Source organism: Tupaia chinensis, unplaced genomic scaffold (genome assembly GCF_000334495.1).
Source record: "Tupaia chinensis unplaced genomic scaffold, TupChi_1.0 Scaffold000563_1, whole genome shotgun sequence".
Taxonomy (NCBI): Eukaryota; Metazoa; Chordata; class Mammalia; order Scandentia; family Tupaiidae; genus Tupaia; species Tupaia belangeri.
In genome coordinates, this window is record NW_006160076.1 from 2,561,317 (window position 1) to 2,584,521 (window position 23,205).

A 23,205-nucleotide genomic window follows, 5' to 3' on the forward strand; every position below is an offset into this window, starting at 1 on the left:
ACTCGAATCACAGTTGACTATGTGGGAGTCCAGTGATGTAACCATTATGCCAACTACTGGTCCTACCCAATGTGTTTTTCAAGCTGCTGGATCTAGGACTCAAACTGAGCAGTCAGTCATGTGGGATCTAGTTGCCTTAATCACCATGCCACTGGCTGGTCCTTTTAAGGTTTTTATTGACACATTTCTTATTTTTGCATGCTCAAGAAATCCACATCGTTGTCTTTTATTAATAAAATATTTACTACAAACACACTGGTAAAACTAAGTGGAGACCTACTCTTCTACTCAGTTCTTTTCCAGAGGTTTTCTTACCTTTTCTTCAGTTTTTGTAACTCCTTTATAGGTCCTCCACTTGGAGTTGCTGTTTTTGAAGCTCATCATGAAACTCTTAACATAAAAGTTGAAATTTGACTGTGTGGATCCTGTAGTCCTAATTCCTTTTAAGAAAATAATATTTACAGGTTAGTTTTAAAAATACGATATGTATTATAATTTTAGGCTTCATTTTTGCTCTCCCTTCATTCACAATCTTGACTCGTCTTACAGGCCAACCTCTTGTAGTTGCATTTAGACAGTGTTCATGAGTGAGTGTTTTCACACTGGCAATGCACCGTAAAAAGGTCTCACTACTGAGAGATCACCTCTCTAATTCATACATCCATATTCCCAACCTACAGTTTCTTCTCAGGTTCGTCCACAGGTTCTTCTCTCAGAGACTATGTGAAAGTTTATTACATTTTTAAAAAGAATCACTTAATTTTATTATTATTTTTTAATTTGTCCAGAGAGACACACAGAGAGAGAGAGAGAGGGAAAGTGAGAAAGCAAGCCACCACCAGATCTAGGGCTTGAACTGTGGTAGGCCACATGGCAGTCTAGCACCTTAACCACCATGCCACGTGTTGGCCCCAACATTTTAAAAAGATGCTAAGTACTTGGAGGTTCAGAGAGAAGGACCTGGGTAAATCAAAAGCATAATTTTAGGCTAGCTAGGTAGTGTAGTGGTTAAGATGACTGGATCCTACCTGGCTGATTGTGTGGTTTGAGGCCTGGACCCAGTGGCTTGGAAAACACACTGGGAGAATGTGTGTATACGCCCAAAATCCTGACAGGAGAATGGAGGAGAAGGGATTGCTACTGCCTGGTCACACACACAGCACACACACATACGCACACACACACACCCGGGGGTAATTTTTCACTTTCTTTCTCTCTTAGGTGAGTATACAAATACTCGTGCCCTTTTGCAAATTAAAAAAAAGGGCATAATTTCTACTGCAAGTCATTTTGCATTTGTGAAACAGCTCTTGCATTTGTGTTAAGTACCTGTTATTTTCTTTTTCTCGCCCAAATCTATCTCTAGCCATTCTCGTTTGCGGTTGTTGCTATCTCCTGAAGCCCACGAAAGACCTTGGTCCTGAAGGCGGGCATGGTCAGGAGACCAATGAACTTGTTCTCCTGTTTCGCTGACCCACTGCCAAGAAGAAGAAGCTCTTATTTGCCCATCAGATTCCAAACTCAAGGATCTGCTGCAATCTAGAAAAATGAACAGTAAAACATTTCAGGTCTTTACATAAAATGAAAGGGAAAATAAAAATAAAAGTACCCCACACCATCTAGAAATACTCAACTAATTTACCTCCACTCTGGTATTAAATCAAGTGTTTAATTACCAGTTTCTTGGTGCCCCAGATCTGCATTTGACACATCTGTATTGTAGTATCATGAAATCATTGCTTTTTTTTTTTTAAATGCCCTCCTCAAAGTCACATCCCCTGTAAGTGACACCTCTTTGTCCCACTGTAGATCTTTCTTTTCTAATCTTTTAATTCATCCTGATTTCAACAAAGTGCAATGGTTTTAAAGGTTTAAAATGGTGAGGTTTGGGCTAGTCTGTGGCCTGGTAGTTAAGGGAACTCGATCCCACAAAGTAGGTTCAAATCCTTGTCCCGTTGTCTTTCAAGACGTGCCAAGTGTGTGTCCATGTGTGCCTACAATTTCCACAGGATGGAGAAATAGAGAAGGGATTGCGGTGGGACTGCACCCCATTGCGGGGCGGGCTGCTTTCTCCCTCTCTCTTTTTCTGTCTCTCTGCTGAGTGCACGTGCCCTTCACCCAATTTTAAAGAATAATAATTATATAATTTTTGAATGCAGAAGTTCTTCTCACTTTAAAGGACTTGGAATCAGAGATAAACCTACTCTCTGTACCCTCTGAAAGCAGGTACTTCTAGGTCCTCCAAAGATCGGTAAGTTGTACCTAAAATCCAGCCACAGGACCTTCACTATACCATGCACAAGACGGTGTGGAACAAGCAAAGGTCATACTTTTTTTCTGGAAGGTATATCCACATGGTTTTCCCTGACACATTTTATGCCGAGGGAGAATATTTACGTAATCTATATTCCATGATAAAGGAACCAAAAAGCCTTTACTTGGTATACTCATATTCAATTACTTTATTCAATGTAGCTACAAATAAATTGGCATATTTATAAGTCTTTTGTGTTCTAATTTAACATTTATCTTAAAATAAATATCATTTCAGTTTTTATTCTTTTTTGACTGGAGTTTGAGATTTGATTATAAAGAAAAATACTTTCTGCTTAATGTTTTTTTCCGCTTAATATTAATTAGGTTTATTGTGGTGTGTGTGTGTGTGTATGTGTATGTATATATGTGTGTGTATACACACATACGTATATATTGGGTTTTAGCCATGGGGTGTGTGCATTTGCTGGAGAGAGACAGAAAGAAGCAGTGAAAGGAAAAGTGAGACATCACTCCCCCAGGGTGTGGCCATGCCTCAGTCCCTTTTCCACCATTCTCTTCTCAGGACTGTGTACATGTACACACATGTGCCAGGTGTGATTTTCAAGCTGCCAATTCTGAGACTCAAACCACAGTCAGCTATGTGGGAGTCTAGCACCTTAACCACCATGGCACCTGCTGGTCCCTGTGCTATATATTTTTAAATCACAGAAAATTTGCTGCCATGAGATTGAAGAAAAAAAAAATCCCAAACTAGGTAACCTGAGCGATATGGAGGACTAAACTACTACCGAAGAATTTTAAAATGTCAAACCCTCAAGGAAAGCACAATCCTTACCATCGGAGGTGAACAGAAATCGCTTGTGTGACAGGGAGCCACTGAAACAACAAAGGCAAACAGGAGGGGATGAGTTGCTTAACTGGATTTTAATAATGACCATAATACTCCGTCACAGGGATCACAGAGCTTTTCCCATGTCCTCTGTCGGGTGATCCTCACAACACCCCTGCAAGGTCACTGTGTCTATCTGCATCATCAGTATTTTAGAAATCAAGAAATTCAGGCCCATAAAAGGTAAGCGATTTCCCTGACTTCACACAGGTGTCAGTGGCTGGGACTCTGAGACACTGCTTTTGAATCAAAATCCTACACTGTTTCCATCACACCACATTTACTGGGAAGGAATATGCAACGAACGTTAATTCCCAATTATGAATGCAGTCAGGATGACTGCCCCGAGACCTCCCTTTGTGTCAGCAGCTCCCTTATAGTGTTCCAGGCACTGTCAACAATCAGGGGCCCTTGAGAGGGAGGAATAAGTCCTGTCACTTTTAGGAGAGCAACAAGACATTCCCAGCTACTTTCTCTGAAGACTTCTCTACTCTTCTCTACTGTCCCTGAGGAGTCTTGCCCAGCAGTGTCTAAGTTAGCAGTTAGCACAAAGCTGGGACAAAGACGAGACTCTCTCGACATTTAAAGAAAAGTGTGCATTGTTGAGAATCATATTTAAATTTGTATTAAGCTTTATTTTGAGTTTCTCTTTCATCTGATTTTTCCATTTCCTCTAATGTTCCTGTGCTGGTTTACACTAGAAACGTGGTCCAAAGAATAATGCTGCTTCCTGGAATCCTAAACTCGCTCTGACTGCCATGAAATAATATTTGTATTTATTTGTTGTTATTGATCAAATAGAATAAGTATGGGGGGTGGGCACAGGTGGTGTGGTAGTTAAGATGCTGAACTCCCACACGGCCAACTAAGTTTAGAGTCCTGGACCTGGCGGCTTGCTCTCTCATTTTCCCTTTCTCTGTCTCTCTGGTCAAATTAAAAATAATAATAACAAGAGACCAGCAGTTGGCGTAATGGCTATGCTGCTGCACTCCCATATAAATCGACTGTGATTAGAGTACCAGACCCGGTGGCTTAAACTCATGCTGGGCGCATCTGTGTGCGTGCCCAAGATCCCAAGAGGAGAATGGAGGAGAAAGGATTGCAGTGTGGCCATCCCCCCGGGGGGTGATTGCTCGCTTTCTGTCTCTTTGTCTCTCTCTTTCTGGTGAGCGCACGTGCCCTATAGCAAAAACCTCTCAAAAAATAATAATTTAATAATTAAATAAATTATTTTAAAAAAAGAATAAGCATGGAAACACGTATACTTTCAGAATTAATCCTGAGAAGACATCATCATAAGCTCTGCTTCCAACAGTTCTCTGCTGGGCTTTATTCTATTATCAGCTGGAATGTGATTTCAATTTCACTTATTCAATTAATTAAATAGGACCACTTAGATATTCTATGGATAAGTAAGACTCTTATTTTAAAAACAAAAATACCTTAAGTAGGTTAGGGTTCTAAGTATGTCCACATTAGGGTCAATTAATTCAATCAGATAACAGGAACAAGGAACCTTCCCAGTAGACAGAAAGGCTTTCCCTTTTGTTGGCTAGAGCCATCATCCTCTGGATGAGGTCAGTGCCTCTTCCTGATTCCATTCTGGTCTCCTCAAATCGAGGAAGTGACCTGACCTGGGATGAATCCCAGAAGAACTCTGGATATTTACTTTAGGGACCCCTTCCTCCTCAGCTGCAGTGTTTCCTTCTGTGTTTTTTCCTGAATGCCAAACAATCATGTGTGGGAACGTAAGTTCAATGACCGCATGTACAGTGGCTCCCCAACAGCAAAACAACACAGATGAAAACAACCACTCCCTGAAGATCTGGGAATCTAAACAAGCAGAGGAGGCTGCATTAAGACAGTGCAGCTCACTTTTTGCTCAGTGCAAACGTCGGTACACAGATTATAGAGCCAGAAGCAAGAACAGATCTGAACATAACTGTGTCCTTTCTATCTGCTTCTACCAAAACAAAAACCAGACAATGCATTCAAGTGACTATATGGAATACGGACCAAAACTTTTTCTAATTTATTAATGGTTTAGATTTCTGTATTCTTCTTTTTAATGGATGTTTAATTTCAAATTATATAACATATATATATATATAACTGAAAGTAGAAAGACTATTTTTATCAAATAACTTTTTAAGAGAGATTTTTTTTTTATAGGGTGTGTGCACTTGCCAGAAAGACAGAGAAAGACAGAGAGAAAGAAAGCAAGAAATTGCCCCCCGAGAGGAATGGTCATACCACAATCCCTTCTCCTCCATTCTCCTCTTGGGGTTTTGGGCATGTACACACATGTCCCTGCCATGAGTTTTAAGCCACCAGATCCAGAATTCGAACCACGGTTGACTACGTGGGAGTCCTGCGACATAACCATTACACCATTTGCTGGTTCTAATTTTTATTAAATAGCTTTAATGATTTTTCTTGAAAAGTAAAATAAAATCTAAGCTGTACAAGTTAAACTTTTTATTACCCTGTTTTCCCCCACAAAAGAAGCCTACAAATGTAAACAAACATAGGTAAGAGTCTAAAAAACAGATTTAAAGCCAAAAGCTGGTTCTCCATTCCTGTTTGAAGATAGTAGCATGCAAAAAATCTAGACCAAAGCCTGGCATCTTCTTGAAATATTACTCCAGTATTGGGCTAGTCCCATGGCCCTGTGGCTTAGTATTTAAGGGGACTGATCCCAAGTGGCTGGCTACATGGCTTGAATCCAAGTCCCAGTGGCCTGAAAATATGCCAGTGTGTGGCATGTCCAAAATCCCAACAGGGTAGAGAAAAGGAGGAGAAGGGATTGCACATGACCACACCCTATCACGAGCTGCTTTTCTTCCTTTCCCTCTCTCTTTTTTCTCTCTGGTAAGTACATGTGCCCTCTGGCAAATCTAAAAAAGAAAAAGAGAAAGAAATAATACACTAGCATTCATATAAGAAAACATCAAAAAACATAAAAGGAAATAGATTCTTACTTTTTTTTTTTTTTGGAGAGGTTTTCGCTATAGGGCGCGTGCGCTCACCAGACAGACAGAGAGAGACAGAGAGACAGAAAGCGAGAAATCACCCCGGAGGGGGGAAGGACACGCCGCAATCCCTTCTCCTCCATTCTCCTCTCGGGATCTTGGGCACGCACGCACATGTGCCCGGCGTGAGTTTTAAGCCACCGGGTCCGGGATGCGAACCGCGGTCGACTACGTGGGAGTCCAGCGACATAGCCATTACGCTAACTGCTGGTTCCCAAAAGGAAATAGATTCTTAAAAGTCACAGGCAGACCAGCTGGTGGCTTGGTGGTGAAGGAAGCTGGATCCCACAGGACCGACTGCAGTTTCGATCTCAGATGCAGCGGCTTGAAAAATATGCTGGGCACATGAGTGTGCATGCCCAAAACAGAAGCAGAAGAGAAAGGATTAAGGCATGACCATCCTCCAGTGGGATGCTGTCTCACTTTCCCTCTCTCCTACTTTCCCTCTCTCCTACTTTCCCTCTCTCCTACTCTCAGTCTCTCTCCCAGAGAGACAGAGAGGCTCTGTTTGGCACCTTATCCTTGGGACCCAGACCATGTGGAAACCTGTCCAAAAAAACCCAAGTCTCAGTAGCAGGAAGACCTTTCCAGGAGCAGATAGAGTGAGAGAATGAGAGAAATAATGTGTCTCAAAGAGCACTTTCTCCTCACCAAGTTTTTATTCCCTTGACCACTCCAAGCTGCCTATTCTTGTGCATGGACATTTGTGCCCCAGGGTGGGCCTAAACTGAGCTCTATACAGCTCTCGTTTTCCACCTTCTAGAAGCTGAGGAAATCAGTGTGAAGGCTTAAGGTGAAATAGTTAAAGTAGGTGACATACTTTTCTTCTTAGGAAGCTAGAAGAGCAGAGGAAAACACCAAACCAGGAAGTTAATAACATCAACCAAAGCCATTTTTCCTCACTTCCCAGACTACTACTACTCGTCATTACGAGGCTGACTGGGGGAATCTTCTGGGGAGCTCGGCTTAGTGATAAGGGTATATTTCATTTCCCGTCTTTGTCAGTATCAGATATTAGAGATAATCAATAATTTACTGAAGCTCAGAAAAGAAGAAGAAAAAAGAATAAGCCTTCATTCTCTCCCACTAAAACATCTCAGAGTAAAGGTACTGATACTCCTCTGCAAAACATCTCAGAGTAAAGGTACTGATACTCCTCTGCAAAATATCTCAGAGTAAAGGTACTGATACTCCTCTGCAAAACATCTCAGAGTAAAGGTACTGATACTCCTCTGCAAAACATCTCAGAGTAAAGGTACTGACACTCCTCTGCAAAACATCTCAGAGTAAAGGTACTGATACTCCTCTGCAAAACATCTCAGAGTAAAGGTACTGATACTCCTCTGCAAAACATCTCAGAGTAAAGGTACTGATACTCCTCTGCCCTGGGGCTATAGATGTGTACTATTTTAATTTACCCTCCAACGTAATGGGGAGCCTTTGTATTGCTGCATTTATCTCCCCTGTCGAGACCATACATGCTGTTCTAAGCAGTCACAGCGTTTATCCCAGCTGACAAACCCTTGGTATCATACTCTGCTGTTCTTTCAAAATTGCAAGCTGATTAATTACTGCCTTCAGGGTTACTTTCCACTCAGGACAGAAAGGCAAAGTACTTACTCTCGGGAGAGCACGCCATTGGCCAGGATGCCTTCGTAGTGGCTGATCCCTTTGTGCTGCAGCACGCTGATCTGGCCGCCCAGCTCATCTGCGATCACCCCCGCATGGATGGCAGCTTTGCACAATACAGAAGTCTGAAACACAGAAACATCAGCACTCAGAGCTCACTTCAGGAAATACAGCTGGAGTTGCCCGCTGTGTTTCTGGTAATTTACAGTAGTGGCCCTCCCAGGGAATACTGCCATGTGGCTTGTTCTGCCCAGCCCCTGCCACAAATGGGAATGAAGCTACCAACGCGCCCTTGCCCCAGATGGTCGGCCACAGGAGGGCAGTCGCAGGAGAGATGTCAGTTAGGGGAGCATAAGAACCTATGCAACGAACAAGTTCTCTTAGATTTAGGCTGCAACATTAAGAGGACCAATGAGATAAATCATATTGTGTAATTAATGTAGTTGTAAAAAGATTGAGAACTGTGATTTTCAAATTAGAGTTCATATTTTCCAAACTAGAGTAGATTTGGCAAAGTGAGTCAGTTTCACAATAACTATCATTGCCCAAAGGGGAGATTTTATTATAGAAAAAAAATCAGAATGCTGCAACACAGACGCAGCGCTACCCTTTCTGGAAGAAAAAGAACTAGAAGAAGAGAAAAAGATAGTACTCTAATGAAAATGCAGCTTGCACTTACTTTTCCTAATTTTTCCTTCAATCAAAAGCTTTCTTATCACTGGTTTGAACTCTGGAGTTACAAAATGGAAGAGCCAGCTATCTGGAGAGAAAGGCCTGGGGCCAGCCAGTGGTGTGGTGACTACTGTGGTTAGATCCCCTACTGTGGTTAGATCCCTTACGGCTGATTGCGCTGTTCAAGTCCTAGACCCAGCGGCTCTAGAAACACTGGGCGTATATGCGTGCATGCCCAAAATTCCAAAAGGCAGGAGAAAAGGAGGAAAATGGATCACATCATGACCACTGCCCACGAGAGGTTCTTTCTCATGATCTCTCTCTTTTTCCCCAGAAAGTGCATGCACCCTCTAGAAAGTTAAATAATTAAATTAAGAGGAAAGTCCTGAATTAAATTCAGTAATTTCACTTGTCCTCTAGATTTGCTCAACTCATTTTAATGCTACCCTGGCTTCCAGTTCATCTGGACAATGAAAAGGCTGGCCCGGGTATCTTTCTGAAAGTCTGTCACCTTGTGATTCTAAAGAGCACCCAGGGTACCTTTTATAGGATAGGTCCATGCTGGCCTGAATTCCTGTCTACGCCCTAGAATGAAAAGCAGACTGGTCTAATGGTCTGCTCAGCAGCCGTTCCCACTGTCCTTGGGATTATGTGTTTCCCTGGAATTTTGCCGGAAGTCTTACCAGGCTTTATCTCAGGAGCCCTGCCCTGTATGGAGTTCTCCCTGGACTTAACATGTCCCAGAGCCACCTCGGTTGTAGGACAGGTTCACAGAGCAGAAGGACCTACCAGAACTGGCCAACAAATATTCTCATTTCCCGCAGTACTCAATACTGAGTACTCAGTATGGAGGGGACACAATGCTATATACCCCTTTATGGAATGAATTCAAACGTAGCTAATATTATTTCACAATATTAAATGCAGTCCATAGTCTACATTTCAAAGAGGATAGCAACCAGACCTAGCTAGTACCCTGATAAAAGTATCAGTCTTTTCCAGGTTACTTCCTTAAAAAAAAAAATCACTCCCTCACCCAAACAACTCCAACAAAATTTATGTTTATTTAATTTGTAGCTTTTTTTGGTATTAGCTTTAATGATTTACATTCATTGAACTTGTTTTTTTTTTTTTTTTAATTCTTTTGAACAGTGGTACAATTAATACTTTGATTTTCTAGCTAATTTTGAAGTCTAAGTCTCACCGAAGTGTAAATACAGGAAAGCCACATCACCGGCCTATGTTAATTAGTGGCCTGGCTTACACAAAATTTATTAACTCAAATACAGTCATTTAAATGTCATAATTCAGGGTCAGTATATTCCGTAACGGTTATATTTCTGGACTCCCATATAGTCGACAGCGATTCAAGTCCTGGACCCAGCAGCTTATAACTCAAACCAGGTGCGTGTGCATGCTTGCCCAAAGTCTAGAGAGGAGAATGGAGGAGAAGAGAGTGTGGCAGGGTCATCCTCCTTGGAAGGTGATTTCTCTCTGTCTCTCTGATTTTTTTGTCTCTTTGGCGAGTGCACACACTTTATAGCAATAAAATTCTCTCTTAAAAAAAATAAGATTGTAGTAATTCTTCAGGAAAGGGAATATGATCGACAGCTGGGAAGAACACCTTCATGGCTCAGTCATTGCAGGTGGGTAATATACTCCGTAAACATTTCTGAAGTTCACTTAGCCCCAAAAGGTGGCCAACCAGATTAGCAAGAGGTAAAACTAAAATGACTTTGCAAGCAATTACCAAATCATTCCAGGATTGGAGCATTTAAAAACAAACAAACAGGGACTAGCAGTTAGTGTAATGGCTATGTCGCTGAACTCTCACGTAGTTGACCGTGGTTCAAGTCCTGGACCTGGTGGCTTAAACTCACCCCGGGTGCATGTGCGTGCATGCCCAAATCCCAAGAGAAGAATGGAGGAGAAGGGATGACGTTGCCATCCCCCTGGGGGGTGATTTCTTGCTTTCTGTCTCTCTGTCTCTGGCAAGCACACACATCCTGTAGCAATAAACCTCTCCAAAACAAAACAAAACAAAACAAAACAAAACAAAACAAACAAAAAACATAAAAACCTTCCTTTAGGAAAAATCAACTTGTACTAAAAATATTGACAAGAAGATCTAATTAAAAGATGATCTAATATGAAAACAAATATTTTAGATCACATTTAATAAGCCTTGAATCAGGAACAACAAGATAGAATAAAGCACACAGATAAAAATGTAGAATGATGGTAAAATGTTAAACTGCTGGTCCCAGCAATACGTTTTCTTTTTTATTATTTTTTTTGGAGAGGTTTTTGCTACAGGGCGCGTGCGCTCACCAGACAGACAGAGAGAGACATAGAGACAGAAAGCGAGAAATCACCCCCCAGAGGGGATGGCCACACCACAATCCCTTCTCCTGCATTCTCCTCTTGGGATCTTGGGCACGCACACACACGCGCCCGGCGTGAGTTTTAAGCCACCGGGTCCGGGACGCAAACCGCGGTCAACTACGTGGGAGTCCAGCGACGTAGCCATTATGCTAACTGCTGGTTCCCACAATACGTTTTCTTTATAAAAGTATAAAGAATATTATTTTGTTTCGTTTCCAACAAAGAAATGTTGGAAAACACATACACAAAAACCCTTAGTTATACTGTTCTCACCCAGAGACACTCACTTACCTCTTTAAGGTATCTCCCTCTGGCTTTCTGTGGGTGTGTTCAAGAGGCCCTCTTTCTCCTTTTTCTACCTAAACCAGGAGCACACTGTATGTACTGCTGTTATTTATTTTACAATACTTCTTGAACATTTGGGGGGAGGGAGGATTACTGAAATAATAGAGTGATGTGTTCCACTTAAAAACAGATGGTACAGCCAGCCGGCTTGGGAGAAGGTGCGAAGAGAAAAACTGTTCTGGGGGCAGGAGAGAGGCTCACACTACTTCGCTGGCGTTGGAAGCATACACCAAGATGGGTGCCTTAATTCATCAGACAAAGAGAAAGAATCACAGAATCTTAAGAATCCAAAAAGCCCTTTAAAGTTCCCCACTCAAGCCTCTTGACAGAATACGCCCATTTCCATTCTGCAGCATCCCCTTCCCACACACATGAAGTCCGTCTCTGAAAAATGGTTGTCACATCTACATCTGACACTTCCAGTGACGAGAAGCTGTTTCTCAGACATCCTACTCCATTTTGCACTGTTCAATTATTCCTTATCTGCAGCTGAAATTTCTCTATTAAGAGAGATTTTTTGGCTATAGGGTGCATGCGCTTGCTGGAGAGACAGAGAGACAGAAAGTGAGAAATCACCTCTCAGGGGAGATTGCCGCGCAGCAATCCCTTCTCTGTCATTCTCCCCTCTGGACCTTGGGCATGCACACACATGCTCCTGGTGTGAGTTTTAGGCCGCTGGGTCTGGGACTCGAAACGTGGTTGGTGTGAGTCCAGCGATATAATCATTATGCCATCTGCTGGTCCCCCTGCAGCTGAAATTTGTCACCTCATAACTTTTATCCACTGATCCTAGTTCTGCCTTCTAGCAACACAGAATGAACCAATGCTTTTTCTTTTTTTTTGGAGAGGTTTTTGCTATAGGGCATGTGTGCTTGCCGGAAAGACAGACAGAAACAGAGAGACAGAAAGCGAGAAATCACCCCCCAGAGGAGATGGCCATGCTACAATCCCTTCTCCTCCATTTTCCTCTCGGGATCTTGAGCACACACCCACATGCACCTGGTGTGAGTTTAAGCCACCAGGTATGGGACTCGAACCGTGGTCAGCTATGTGGGAGTCCAGCGACACAGCCATTATGCTTACTGCTGATCCCGAACCAGTGCTTTTTCTATAATAGCTCTTCAGGGCAACATATTCATCCCAGAGACAGTGACCTGGCTTCTTCAACAGCTAGCCCCTTTAGTAATTTATTCCACAGATTCTGTCATCCTGACTTATAGGGTGTGCTTTGGTTTTTGCAAAGAGCAAAAAATGACTTGTTACAACTGAACACATTTTTTAAAGTAAAGGTGTCATGGAGAACAGATTCTAAGAGATCCTCCATGACCCCTGCCTGCTAGTATCATCCTTGTATAATTCCTCTAGTGTGGGTGGGAGTTGTGACTTCCTCCTAAGTAATATATAGAATATGGCAAAGGTGATAGCACACCAGTGCTACGATCACATTAAATAAGACTATATATAACTTATCTTTCTAGGAGATATCCTTGCTAGAAGATTCTCCTTGGCTGTCTTTGAGGAAGCAAATGGCCATGCTGGGAAGGCTCAAATTGCAGGAAACAAAGGGTGGCTTCTAGCTATAATCTCGGCAGAAACTGAGGCGCTCTGTCCAACAGCCGGTAAGTAACCGGAGCTAAGAACCAGATCCTTCCTCAGTCACGCCTCAGATGAGACTGCAGCAGGGAACTTAGCTAAGACATGCCCAGTCTCCTGACCCATGGAAAAGGAGAGATAACAACTATGGGATTTATCTTATTGAACATAATTCTTAACTTTCTTGCACAGAACAGGCAAATAAGGAAAAATAAAGGCAAACCTATTGCTAGGGAATAAGAAAAAACAACTATATTTCAATTTTTTATTATCTTAATTTTCTGAAGTCATTTAGGAGCAGCCTGTGCCAAATAAATCTTCAAAATGAGGTAGTGTAAATCATTTTACAATTCGAACAATTTATTGGACAAAAGAATACACCGTGTCAATCTTGCAAATAAAAACAACATAGGAAAAGGGAAACTAAAAGAAAAGTAACAATAAAATCTGCCAAAGGGAAAAAAAAAGTAACAACAAAAACAGAATCGGGATGTGTTAAAAGCAAAATTGAGTCAAGTCTCTCCCGTCACCGATGAATATCAACCTCCTAGAACATGTAGACAAAGACTATTTTTCTCATACAGAAGTATACACATCAATAATGTTAAGAATAGTTCCATCACTGTAATTGGGTCATTGGGAAAGTCACGATGCATTTTTCTTTTTTTTTTTTTTGAGAGATTTTCACTGTAGGGCGTGTGCGCTCGCCAGACAGACAGAGAGAGACATAGAGACAGAAAGCGAGAAATCACCCCCCAGGGGGGATGGTCATGCCGCAATCCCTTCTCCTCCATTCTCCTCTCGGGATCTTGGGCACGCACGCACACGCGCCCGGCGTGAGTTTTAAGCCACCGGGTCCGGGACACGAACCGCGGTCGACTATGTGGGAGTCCAGCGACATAGCCATTACGCTAACTGCTGGTTCCCAGTCACGATGCATTTTTGCATAGAAAAATTTGTCATGACTTTCCCGACAACCTAATAGATTTTCACATTTCTAACAACTCAAGCCAATTCACCAGGCTGTAAACCCAACTTTTAAAAAAAGATTGTTTATTTTATTCATGATAGAAAGCACGAGTGAAAGACCACACACGTGCACACACACACACACACAGGGTCTCATATCGTGATCCCTTTCCCCCATCCTACAGACAAAGTCAGAGAGAGACAGTGAGAATGTACTCTTGGGGGAATGGCTATGTCACAATCCCTTCTCTACATTTTCCTTTCAAAATTTTGGGCATGCACACACATGTGTGTTTTAAGCCACCAGGTCCAGGACTCAAACCGCTCAGTTGGCCACGTGGGATCCAGTTGTGTTAACAACCATGTCACTAGCTGGCCCAATAACCTTGGTTTTTACACTTTGATTTCATTTATTTTCAAAGAAGAGAGAATCATCCACAAATCTGGAGTTTTATTTATTATTTAACTTCACTTTGCAATAAATTCAGCAGACTAATCACCCCCAAACTTCTTTTAGTCCCCTCTCTGCCATTACATCCAGTTACTTACATCTCTATATCCATCTTCCATGTTCCCAGAAATGTCTCCTGCTACGTCTCTACAACCAGCTGGGCAGAATTTGCTGGAAAAAGAAAAATAAAGAATTTATAGTGTATTTAACTATACTTAAACAAAAAGTATTAAATTACACTTAAATTCGAAAGCAGTTTTTTCCTCCACAGAACATGATGTAATATCTGGTTTCTATGACAAATCAGAAGCTTGATTTGCAAGAACTCAGACTGATTTTAAATGTTTATCTGAAGGCAAATTTTACTCAATAATTATCTGTTTTATATGAGGGTTCACCATAAACACTAGGAATCAATGAGCTTCCCTAATGTATTTTAATTGATTCTAAGAGATCCCAAAAATAGTTTAAAGAAAAAAGGAAACCTCTAAACAATATATGTAGTATAATCTCATTTTTATAAAAAGGAATACATAAAAATATATAACAATCTATGCTTTCTATGGATAAGGAAAAGATAATGAATATCCTTGCCTTCTCTCCGGGATTATGAGGAATTTTTACTTTCTGTGTTATATATAATATAATACCTCATTTCTTTAGCACTGTCTGATAGAAACATAATATAACCACATATATAAAGGTTAATATTCTAGTAACCACATTTAAAAAGTAAAAAGAAACAAGCAAAATTAATAATCTATTTTTTTTAATCCAATATAACCAAATTTTGTCATTTCCACATATGAGCAGAAAAAAAACTCAATTGATGAGCTATTTTATTCTATAATATTTATTTATTTATTTATTTGAACTTAGTCTCCAAAACTTAGGGTATATATTTTTTTCCTTCCCTTCCTTAATTCCTTCCAACCTTCCTTCCTTAATTTTTCATTGCCAGAGGATGGGTGCACTAGCTAGAGAGAGAGAGAGAGAGAGAGAGAGCATCTTCCCATGGTCATGGTCATGACTTAACTTCTTTTCTTCCATTTCTCCATCCTGTTGGAATGTTGAGACATGTACTGACATGCATTCAGCATGTTTTTCAAGCCCCTGGGGCTGGGACCTGAACTGTGGTTAGCCATATGGGATATGGCTCCATTAACTGCTAGGCTACAGGGTCAGCCCTAGGATGTATTTTATAACTATAGCACATCCTTATTTGGATTCGCCACAGTTCAAGTGCTCAAGAGCTGCCTGTGGTTACCATACTGGACAGTAATTGTATATATTAGTTATGAATTACTTTCACAATTAGAAAAAAAAGTGTATTTTTCTTTCTTATTTATTTTTTTTGCATGGGAGAGAGGTTTTTGCTATAGGGCGTGTGTGCTCACCAGAAAGACAGAGGGAGACAGAGAGAGAGAAAGTGGGAAATTCCCCCCCGGGGGAATGGCCACACCACAATCCCTTCTCCTCCATTCTCCTCTCAGGATCTTGGGCACGCACACACACACACGCCCGGTGTGAGTTTAATCCACTGGGTCCGGGACTCGAACCATGGGTGAATACATGGGAGTCCAGCGACATAGCCATTATGCTAACTGCTAGACCCGAAAAAAAGTATATCTTAAAACTAAGATTCCACTGACTTTAACAGTCACTTTTCAAGAAATTTTCCAAAAACATGTCATGGCATGTAGTATGTTGCAGGGTCTCAATGTTAGGGGCAGGATGACCCAGGTTCTGACACTACCTATCTAGCTGTGTGACCCTGAATACCACGTGCAATCTCTCTTAGATTCAGTTTCTCATCCCTACTTCCTTTAAATGCCAATGCAACAATAGGATGAGGGACAGCTACACACATCTATAAAAAATCTGCAAAAAGAAACATCAACTATGATAGAACACGGACAACTCTGAAGGTGAATGTGGTGAGCTCTTGTTTCTACATGTACCACTTCGTGATAATGTTTACTTGGTTTGTTTAAAAGAGCATGCCAGACCAACAGATTCCTAAAAAGCAGTTGTTTTTATTTCATTTCCTCTCAGCTTCCTATTGCTGGCTTAGCAAATTATATAGGTAACAACAGCTAATTACTAAAACTACCTACATAAATGTTTCAAAATTCTTTCTCACTGACCTTTTAGAGTCTCAGCCTTGCACCAGTAACTAGGAAATTTAAAAATAAAAATAACAGGTAATGCTACTACAGGGTGTCAGTTCCTTAGCGCCAATTTTCTCAGAGCCAGATATATTTCAGGATGTAGAATTTTTTGGATTTTTGAAAAGTAAAACAGTGTCAGTGATGTATTTAAGTCCCCAGTGTTGTCTGCACACATTAATCAAAAACTTAATAAAAAAAACTATCAATTGATGAGCTATCTTCATGTTTAGTGCATGAATAGTCACATTAAATAAAATGCCTGGTAGCTAAATAGGCTTATACTAACCTAATACCATTCTGCTGTCCAATGAAGTTAAAGCCACATTAATCAGATATTGTCATCAAATGAGTTACAAAGGCTTTGAAAGCTTTCTATATTTCAGAATTATTTCAAGTAGAGATTGTGCATCTGTACTAGTTGCCATGCCTTATCTTTAACTAAACACTACAGAATAGCTGGACTGCAGCTTAGTAGATCTGGCACTAAAATGCCAACCTATAGGTTCCAGAATATTTCTTTTTTTTTTTTGAGAGGTTTTTCGCTATAGGGCACATGCACTCGCCAGAAAGACAGAGAGAGACAGAGAGACAGTGAGATCACCTCCCCCAGGGGGGATGGCCACGCCGCAATCCCTTCTCCTCCGTTCTCCTCTCGGGATCTTGGACACGCACGCACACGCGTCCGGCGTGGGTTTAAGCCACTGGGTCCAGGACTTGAACGGCGGTCGACTACATTGGAGTGCAGCGACATAGCCATTACGCTAACTGCTGGTCCCAGAATATTTCTTTTGTTTTGGAAGACAGGAACTGACCACTGAAGCCCAGAAGATCTGTCACTCCTGGAACTGCATAGGAATGTCTGGAAAGACCTTAGAGAACATTGGTATAGTCGTACAATGGGCAAGCAGTAACTTTACAGGACATTTGATTACTGCTCATTTTTATTTTTGTTCTTGTTTTCCCTACTAGCCTTAATGTTAGTTAACCCTAGAGTTAGCACTACACATCAAGCAATCTCATTTACAGAATATTCAAATGTCTGAGAGTTTAGGACTCCCTGCATTCACGGAGTATTAAGAGGGCAAGCTCCGTAATTGCTCTGTGCCTTGGTTTTCAGGACATAACAGAAACTACCTTGTAGGCATATTGGAATGTTCACCTGAAATATTATACTTCTGTGCTAAGGGCAGAGAGTTGTGCATGGAACTAAGAAAGCACTCTGAACAGTGACAATTTTGTTAGTGTTGCTATTGACAATGGTCTCTCTTCCAGTGCTTCTTAGCTGGGGATAACTTTGCCAAGAAAAAGACATTTGGCAATGTTTGCAAACTATTCTTGGTTATCACTAGTGGCATCTAGAGTGTAGAGCCCAGGGATGCTGTTTAATATAAAGCAATGCACATGACAGCCCTTCACAATAATTATCCAACCCAAAATACCAATAGTGTCAAGGTTGAGAAATGCTGCTCTAGATCATTTTACTTTACAGAAGTGAATGTTAGTCAACGTGTTAAATAGTTTTTCCAGTTAAAGTAAAACTGAATTGAAAATTTGTATCTTCTTAATTTCAGTTAGGTATTTATGTTTTCTTTTTTTTTTTTTTCTTTTTTTTAAAAATGTTTTTGCCGGGAACCAGCAGTTAGCGTAATGGCTATGTCGCTGGACTCCCACGTAGTCAACTGCAGTTCGCGTCCCGGACCCAGTGGCTTAAAACTCACGCCGGGTGTGTGTGTGTGCGTGCCCAAGATCCCGAGAGGAGAATGGAGGAGAAGGGATTGCGGTGTGACCATCCCCTCTGGGGGGTGATTTCTCGCTTTCTATCTCTATGTCTCTCTCTGTCTGGTGAATACACACGCCCTATAGTGAAAAACCTCTCCAAAAAAAAAAAAAATGTTTTTGCCATAGAGTACATGCGTTCACCAAAGAGAGAGAGACAGTGAAAGACAAAGTGAGAAATCACCACCATAGGAAAGATGCCCATGCCACAATCCATTCTCCTTCCGGGATTTTGGGCACACATGCCCATCATGATTTTCAAGCTGGTGAGTCTGCGACATGAATTGCTATCAACCATGTGGGAGTCCAGCACCTTAACCACTATGCCACCTGCTGGGCCTCCCTATAGGTATTTCTTTAGTGGGAAAGAAAAATAAACTTTCTTCCCTGCAGCAGTCTAGACTCAGTTATGATTCATTGGTACTAGAGTGGAACTCAGAGTCAGCACAGTGTGGTTCGTGGGCTAAGCCCAGCCCACTGCTTTCTTTGTTTAATAAAGTTTTATTGGAACATGGCCATGCTTATTTGTTTACATGGCAGTTTTTTTGGTATAAGAGCAACAGAGATTATATGAATAAGTGCAACAGAGATTGTATGGCTTACAAACTCTGAACTATTTACTATCTACTCCTTGACAGAAAATGATTGCTGACTTCTTGCTGTGTTAAGAAATTATTTGGGGACCAGAGTTAGCGTAATGGCTATGTTGCTGAACTCCCATGTAGTCAACCGGGGTTCAAGTCTCGGACCTGGTGGGTTTAACTCACGCTGGATGTGTGTGCGTGCGTGCCCAAGATCTCGAGGATGGAGAAGAGATTGCGGCGTGGCCGCCCCCCCCAGTGGGTGATTTCTCCCTTTCTGTCTCTCTGGCGAGCACACGTACCCTGTAGCAACAACCTCTCCAAAAGAAAAAAAAAAGAAATTATTTGAGGGCTGGCTAGTTTAAGGAAGTTGGATCCCATATGGCCCACCAAGTGGTTTGAATCCCAGACACAGCAAAAAAATTCTCCAAGCATGTGTGCATGTGCACTCAAAATTCTGACAGGACAGAAACAGAAGAGACTGAAGCATGACCCTGCCCTACTGGGAGAGTGCTTTCCCCTATTCCTCTCTCTGTCTCTCTCTCTCTCTCTCTCTCTGGTGAGCACAAGTGCTCTTTGACAAATTAAAAAAGCAAAAAAAATTTGAGGAACCAGCAGATGGTGTAATGGTTATGTCGCTGGTCTCCCATGTAATCAACTGTGGTTCGAGTCCTGTACCCAGCAGCATAAAACTCACACTGGCCAAGTGTGCATGCATGCTCAAAATCCCAAGAAGAGAATAGAGGAGAAGGGACTGCAGCACGGGCATTCCCTCTGGGGGGTGAATTTTTGTTTTCTATCTCTCTCTCTTTGTTTCTCCGGCGAGCGCACATGCCCTGTAGCAAAAATTGCTCTAATAAATAAATAAATAAATAAATAAATAAATAAATCCAAATATTCTTTATTAGTTACAATATAGTTTAAAAAATTAAAGTACAGGGCCAGCCCATGGCCAAGTGGTCAGTAGAACTGGATCACACATGTCTAACCTCACAGTTCAAGTCCTGGACCTAGTGGTTTGGAAAAAAATAAAAACAGAAACAAAATGACAGGTATCTGTGTACGTGTACCCAAAATCCTGACAGGAGAGAGAAATGGAGGAGAAAGGATTTGGGTATGACCATAGGGGTGTTTTCTCACTTTCTCTTTGTCTCTGTGTCTCTGTCATTCTTGGACACACAGGTGTCATCTGGCAAAATTTTAAAATTTAAATACAAATACATGTCTTATTTAACCTCAATAGTTTAACATCAAGGAAATCAAAATGTTCAAGCAATATTTGACTGAAGCACAGCTAGGACACTTATATTTACCTGAATTCTGCCTTCAAATAATGGTTACCTCGTTCCAAACACGTTATTAAATCTGTCACAAATAAAGATAATTACAATTAGAAGACTGAAAGGAAATTAGGACATTTATATGGTAGGGATTTTTAAAAAATATAAAAATGACAATTTTTAAAAAAGCATGTATTCATTATCTGGTTAACTAAATTTTTTCCATTTTTGTGAAAAGTAAACAAAAACAGAGAACACTGTCCCTAGTATTTAATTGGTTCTTTTCCCTTCCTATTTTTGCCAGCAATGATGATTTTTCAATATAATCTAGGGGATAATAACAGAATCTATTTTCAACAGAAAAACCAACACAGGTTATTTACTGTCTACTACATGCCTACAAAAATTTTGTGTATAATTTCCTTGGCAAAGTGGGACATAATTTCAAAAGTGCAGTAGAATTCATAGAGAAGGCTCCCATGAACATTAAAATTCAGCAGTTTAGGGGACCAGCAGTTGGCGTAATGGCTATGTTGCTGCACTCCAATGTAGTCAACTGCGGTTCGAGTCCTGGCCCCAGTGGATTAAACCCACGCCGGGCGTGTGTGCATGTGTGCCCAAGATCCCGAGAGGAGAATGGAGGAGGAGGGATTGCAGCATGGCCATCCCCCCTGGAAAGTGATTTCTCTCTTTCTGTCTCTGTTTCTCCCTGTCTTTCTGGCAAGTGCATGTGCTGTATAGCAAAAACCTCTCAAAAAATATTTTTCAACAATTCAACAGTTTAACCAGTGGCACATCATGACTCAGAAGCAGATGTTTAATGAGAACACTGACAGCATATCAGCTTTGAAGCATCAGAACCCAGCACTTAAAAAAAGGCAGTGTTCTTTGGACTCGAACTAATACCCTGCATGGGAAGCAACGAAAACTGGCTCTTGATGCATTTAGATCAGCCTAGCATAGCTCCCCAAACAATCATGTTTGTGGTAATAGTTCTTTCTTTCCACAATCTTACCAGTTGTTCTTAGGAAGCAACATATGATGCATACTGGAGATACTGGGGCCTGCTATGATGATTCAGATCTGATTGGCTAAAATGGAAATGAATGGCACAAACCACTGCAGAGTGTTTCTGCCAGGGAGACTGAGGGCAGACAGTGTGGGCAGCTCTGTGAACCTGGGCAGACACGGAGCCGGCTGCATGGTAATTACTTTGAAGGATAAGTAAGAGGCCAGAACAGGTGTTCACACTTTTCTCTCGTCAATATTCTTCCTTTCTTTCCTGCTCATTTCAGCTCCATTGTTAGGGCATCACGGAACAGTGACTTCATCCTGCTCATACCGCGCATGGTCCCAAGATGGTGGACCTGTGTGCATCGGGTGGGGTTGGAGGTCACTGGCTAAAAGGCTTGCTCCCTCAGCTAAGGATGGGTTGGGAGACGGCCCCAAAGGGTAGCCAGGCTGTGGAAGGGTTGGAGGCGGATAACTCAAAATATATGCTATGGGACCAGCAGTTAGCATAATGGCTATGTCACTGGACTCCCACGTAGTGGACCGTGGTTTGCGTCCCAGATCCAGTGGCTTGAAACTCACGCTGGGCACGTGTGCGTGCGTGCCCAAGATCCCAAGAGGAGTACGGAGGAGAAGGGATTGCAGTGTGGCCATCCCCCAGGGGGATGATTTCTTGCTTTCTGTCTCTCTGTCTGTCTCTGTCTGTCTGGCAAGTGCATGCACCCTATAGCAAAAAACAAAACAAAACAAAACAAAAAACTCTCCAATAAATAAATAAATATATGCTATACAAGATTTCTAGGAAAAAATGACATGATCCCACAGTCAATTGATCAGTTTAACAGGCACTATAAAATTATTCAGTTCAGACCTAATAATTTATAAAGATATTGCGTTCTCTCTTCCCTTACATCTTAATTCTGCATCTGAGATCACTATTTCATCCAGGGATGGTGATAACTAGCAGGGGGATTCTCAGGTACTAATGCTTACAGACTGTGTTAATTCTTCTGTTATACCTGGATGGTCGCTGCTGGCATAGGTCAGCAAAAAACCCCGACCAGAGATGTGGGTTCCACTCTCAAAGCGGATGGTTACTTCACTTGTGTTCAGTAAGAGTTCTCTGGGAACGGTCACACGTCCACAATATGGACCTAAAAACAAAGCAGAACTGTGGCATATTTCAAAATTTATAGAAGCCCAGAGAATTGATATGTAGTATTTTTCAGTTAAAGATCAAATTTACTAGACAATACAAATAATTATTAAATTACAATGTACTCAAAATAAAAAATGATGATGTCCCTCTTTAGAAACACTTATAATTACTTACATGAGTTAATGACTGTGAATTATTTTAAAAAGTACCTAGGAATCCTGAGATGGAAACCAAAATTGAGCTGTGAAAGATTGCTTTCCTTGATGAAAAATGAAGATTTTCTGCTGAGAGTTCTTCCTCCAGATTCATTTCTAGTGGCCTCTATGCACTAAGTGCTAGACAGGTCCAAGAGAGCAGGATCCAAACACGTGAATATGATTAGAGTCAGAATATTCCTCTATTCCCACTGAATCTGATGCACAAAGCGTGCAAATGGAACAAAAGAGAGACTGCAGATCACTTCCTTCTGTATGCTTCTGAATCCTCAGATTGAACTTCAAGAATAAGGAAGAAATGCACCATCCATTGGATGACTAGAAATCACCACAGGGTCACAAGAAATATGGGAAAGCAAGAAAATACTTCTCCTCCAAGGGAAAAGAATAACTCCTCTTCATCCTCAGACAGTACAATGAAACTCGTGGAAATGTTTGATAAAGAATATTCATAGTGAAGAAGCTAACAGATGGAAGAGAAGAGAGGCAAGGGACTGCAGAAGGGGCAGGAGACAGGAGCTGACGAGTTCTAGGAGGTCAGGAAATTCTTGCAAGATTTAAAAGCGGAAATACATACTATAAAAAAGAATCAAATGGACCTGTTAGAGATGAAGGATATATTACAGGAAGTCAAAATATTCCTTGAAAGTATTAAAAGCTCACTAAATAATATAGAAAATAGAATCTCAGGTGTAGAAGATAGAATCACTGGCCTAGAAAAATCCACCATGAAGAATGAGAAAATTGCCCCCAAAAATGAGAATAATATA

General features: G+C 41.3%; 1 protein-coding gene across 1 annotated transcript in view; it reads right to left on the reverse strand.

The window, feature by feature from the left end:
* DCBLD1 (discoidin, CUB and LCCL domain containing 1) overlaps positions 1 to 23,205 on the reverse strand; it is a gene marked incomplete at its 5' end in the record, with an annotated part of 58,433 nt that overhangs the window by 14,524 nt on the left and 20,704 nt on the right. The window contains 7 exon segments of the mRNA XM_014591350.1: positions 316 to 440; positions 1,330 to 1,539; positions 3,113 to 3,153; positions 7,819 to 7,952; positions 14,341 to 14,413; positions 20,084 to 20,135; positions 22,081 to 22,215. Coding sequence (XP_014446836.1) covers positions 316 to 440; positions 1,330 to 1,539; positions 3,113 to 3,153; positions 7,819 to 7,952; positions 14,341 to 14,413; positions 20,084 to 20,135; positions 22,081 to 22,215 — 770 coding nt within the window.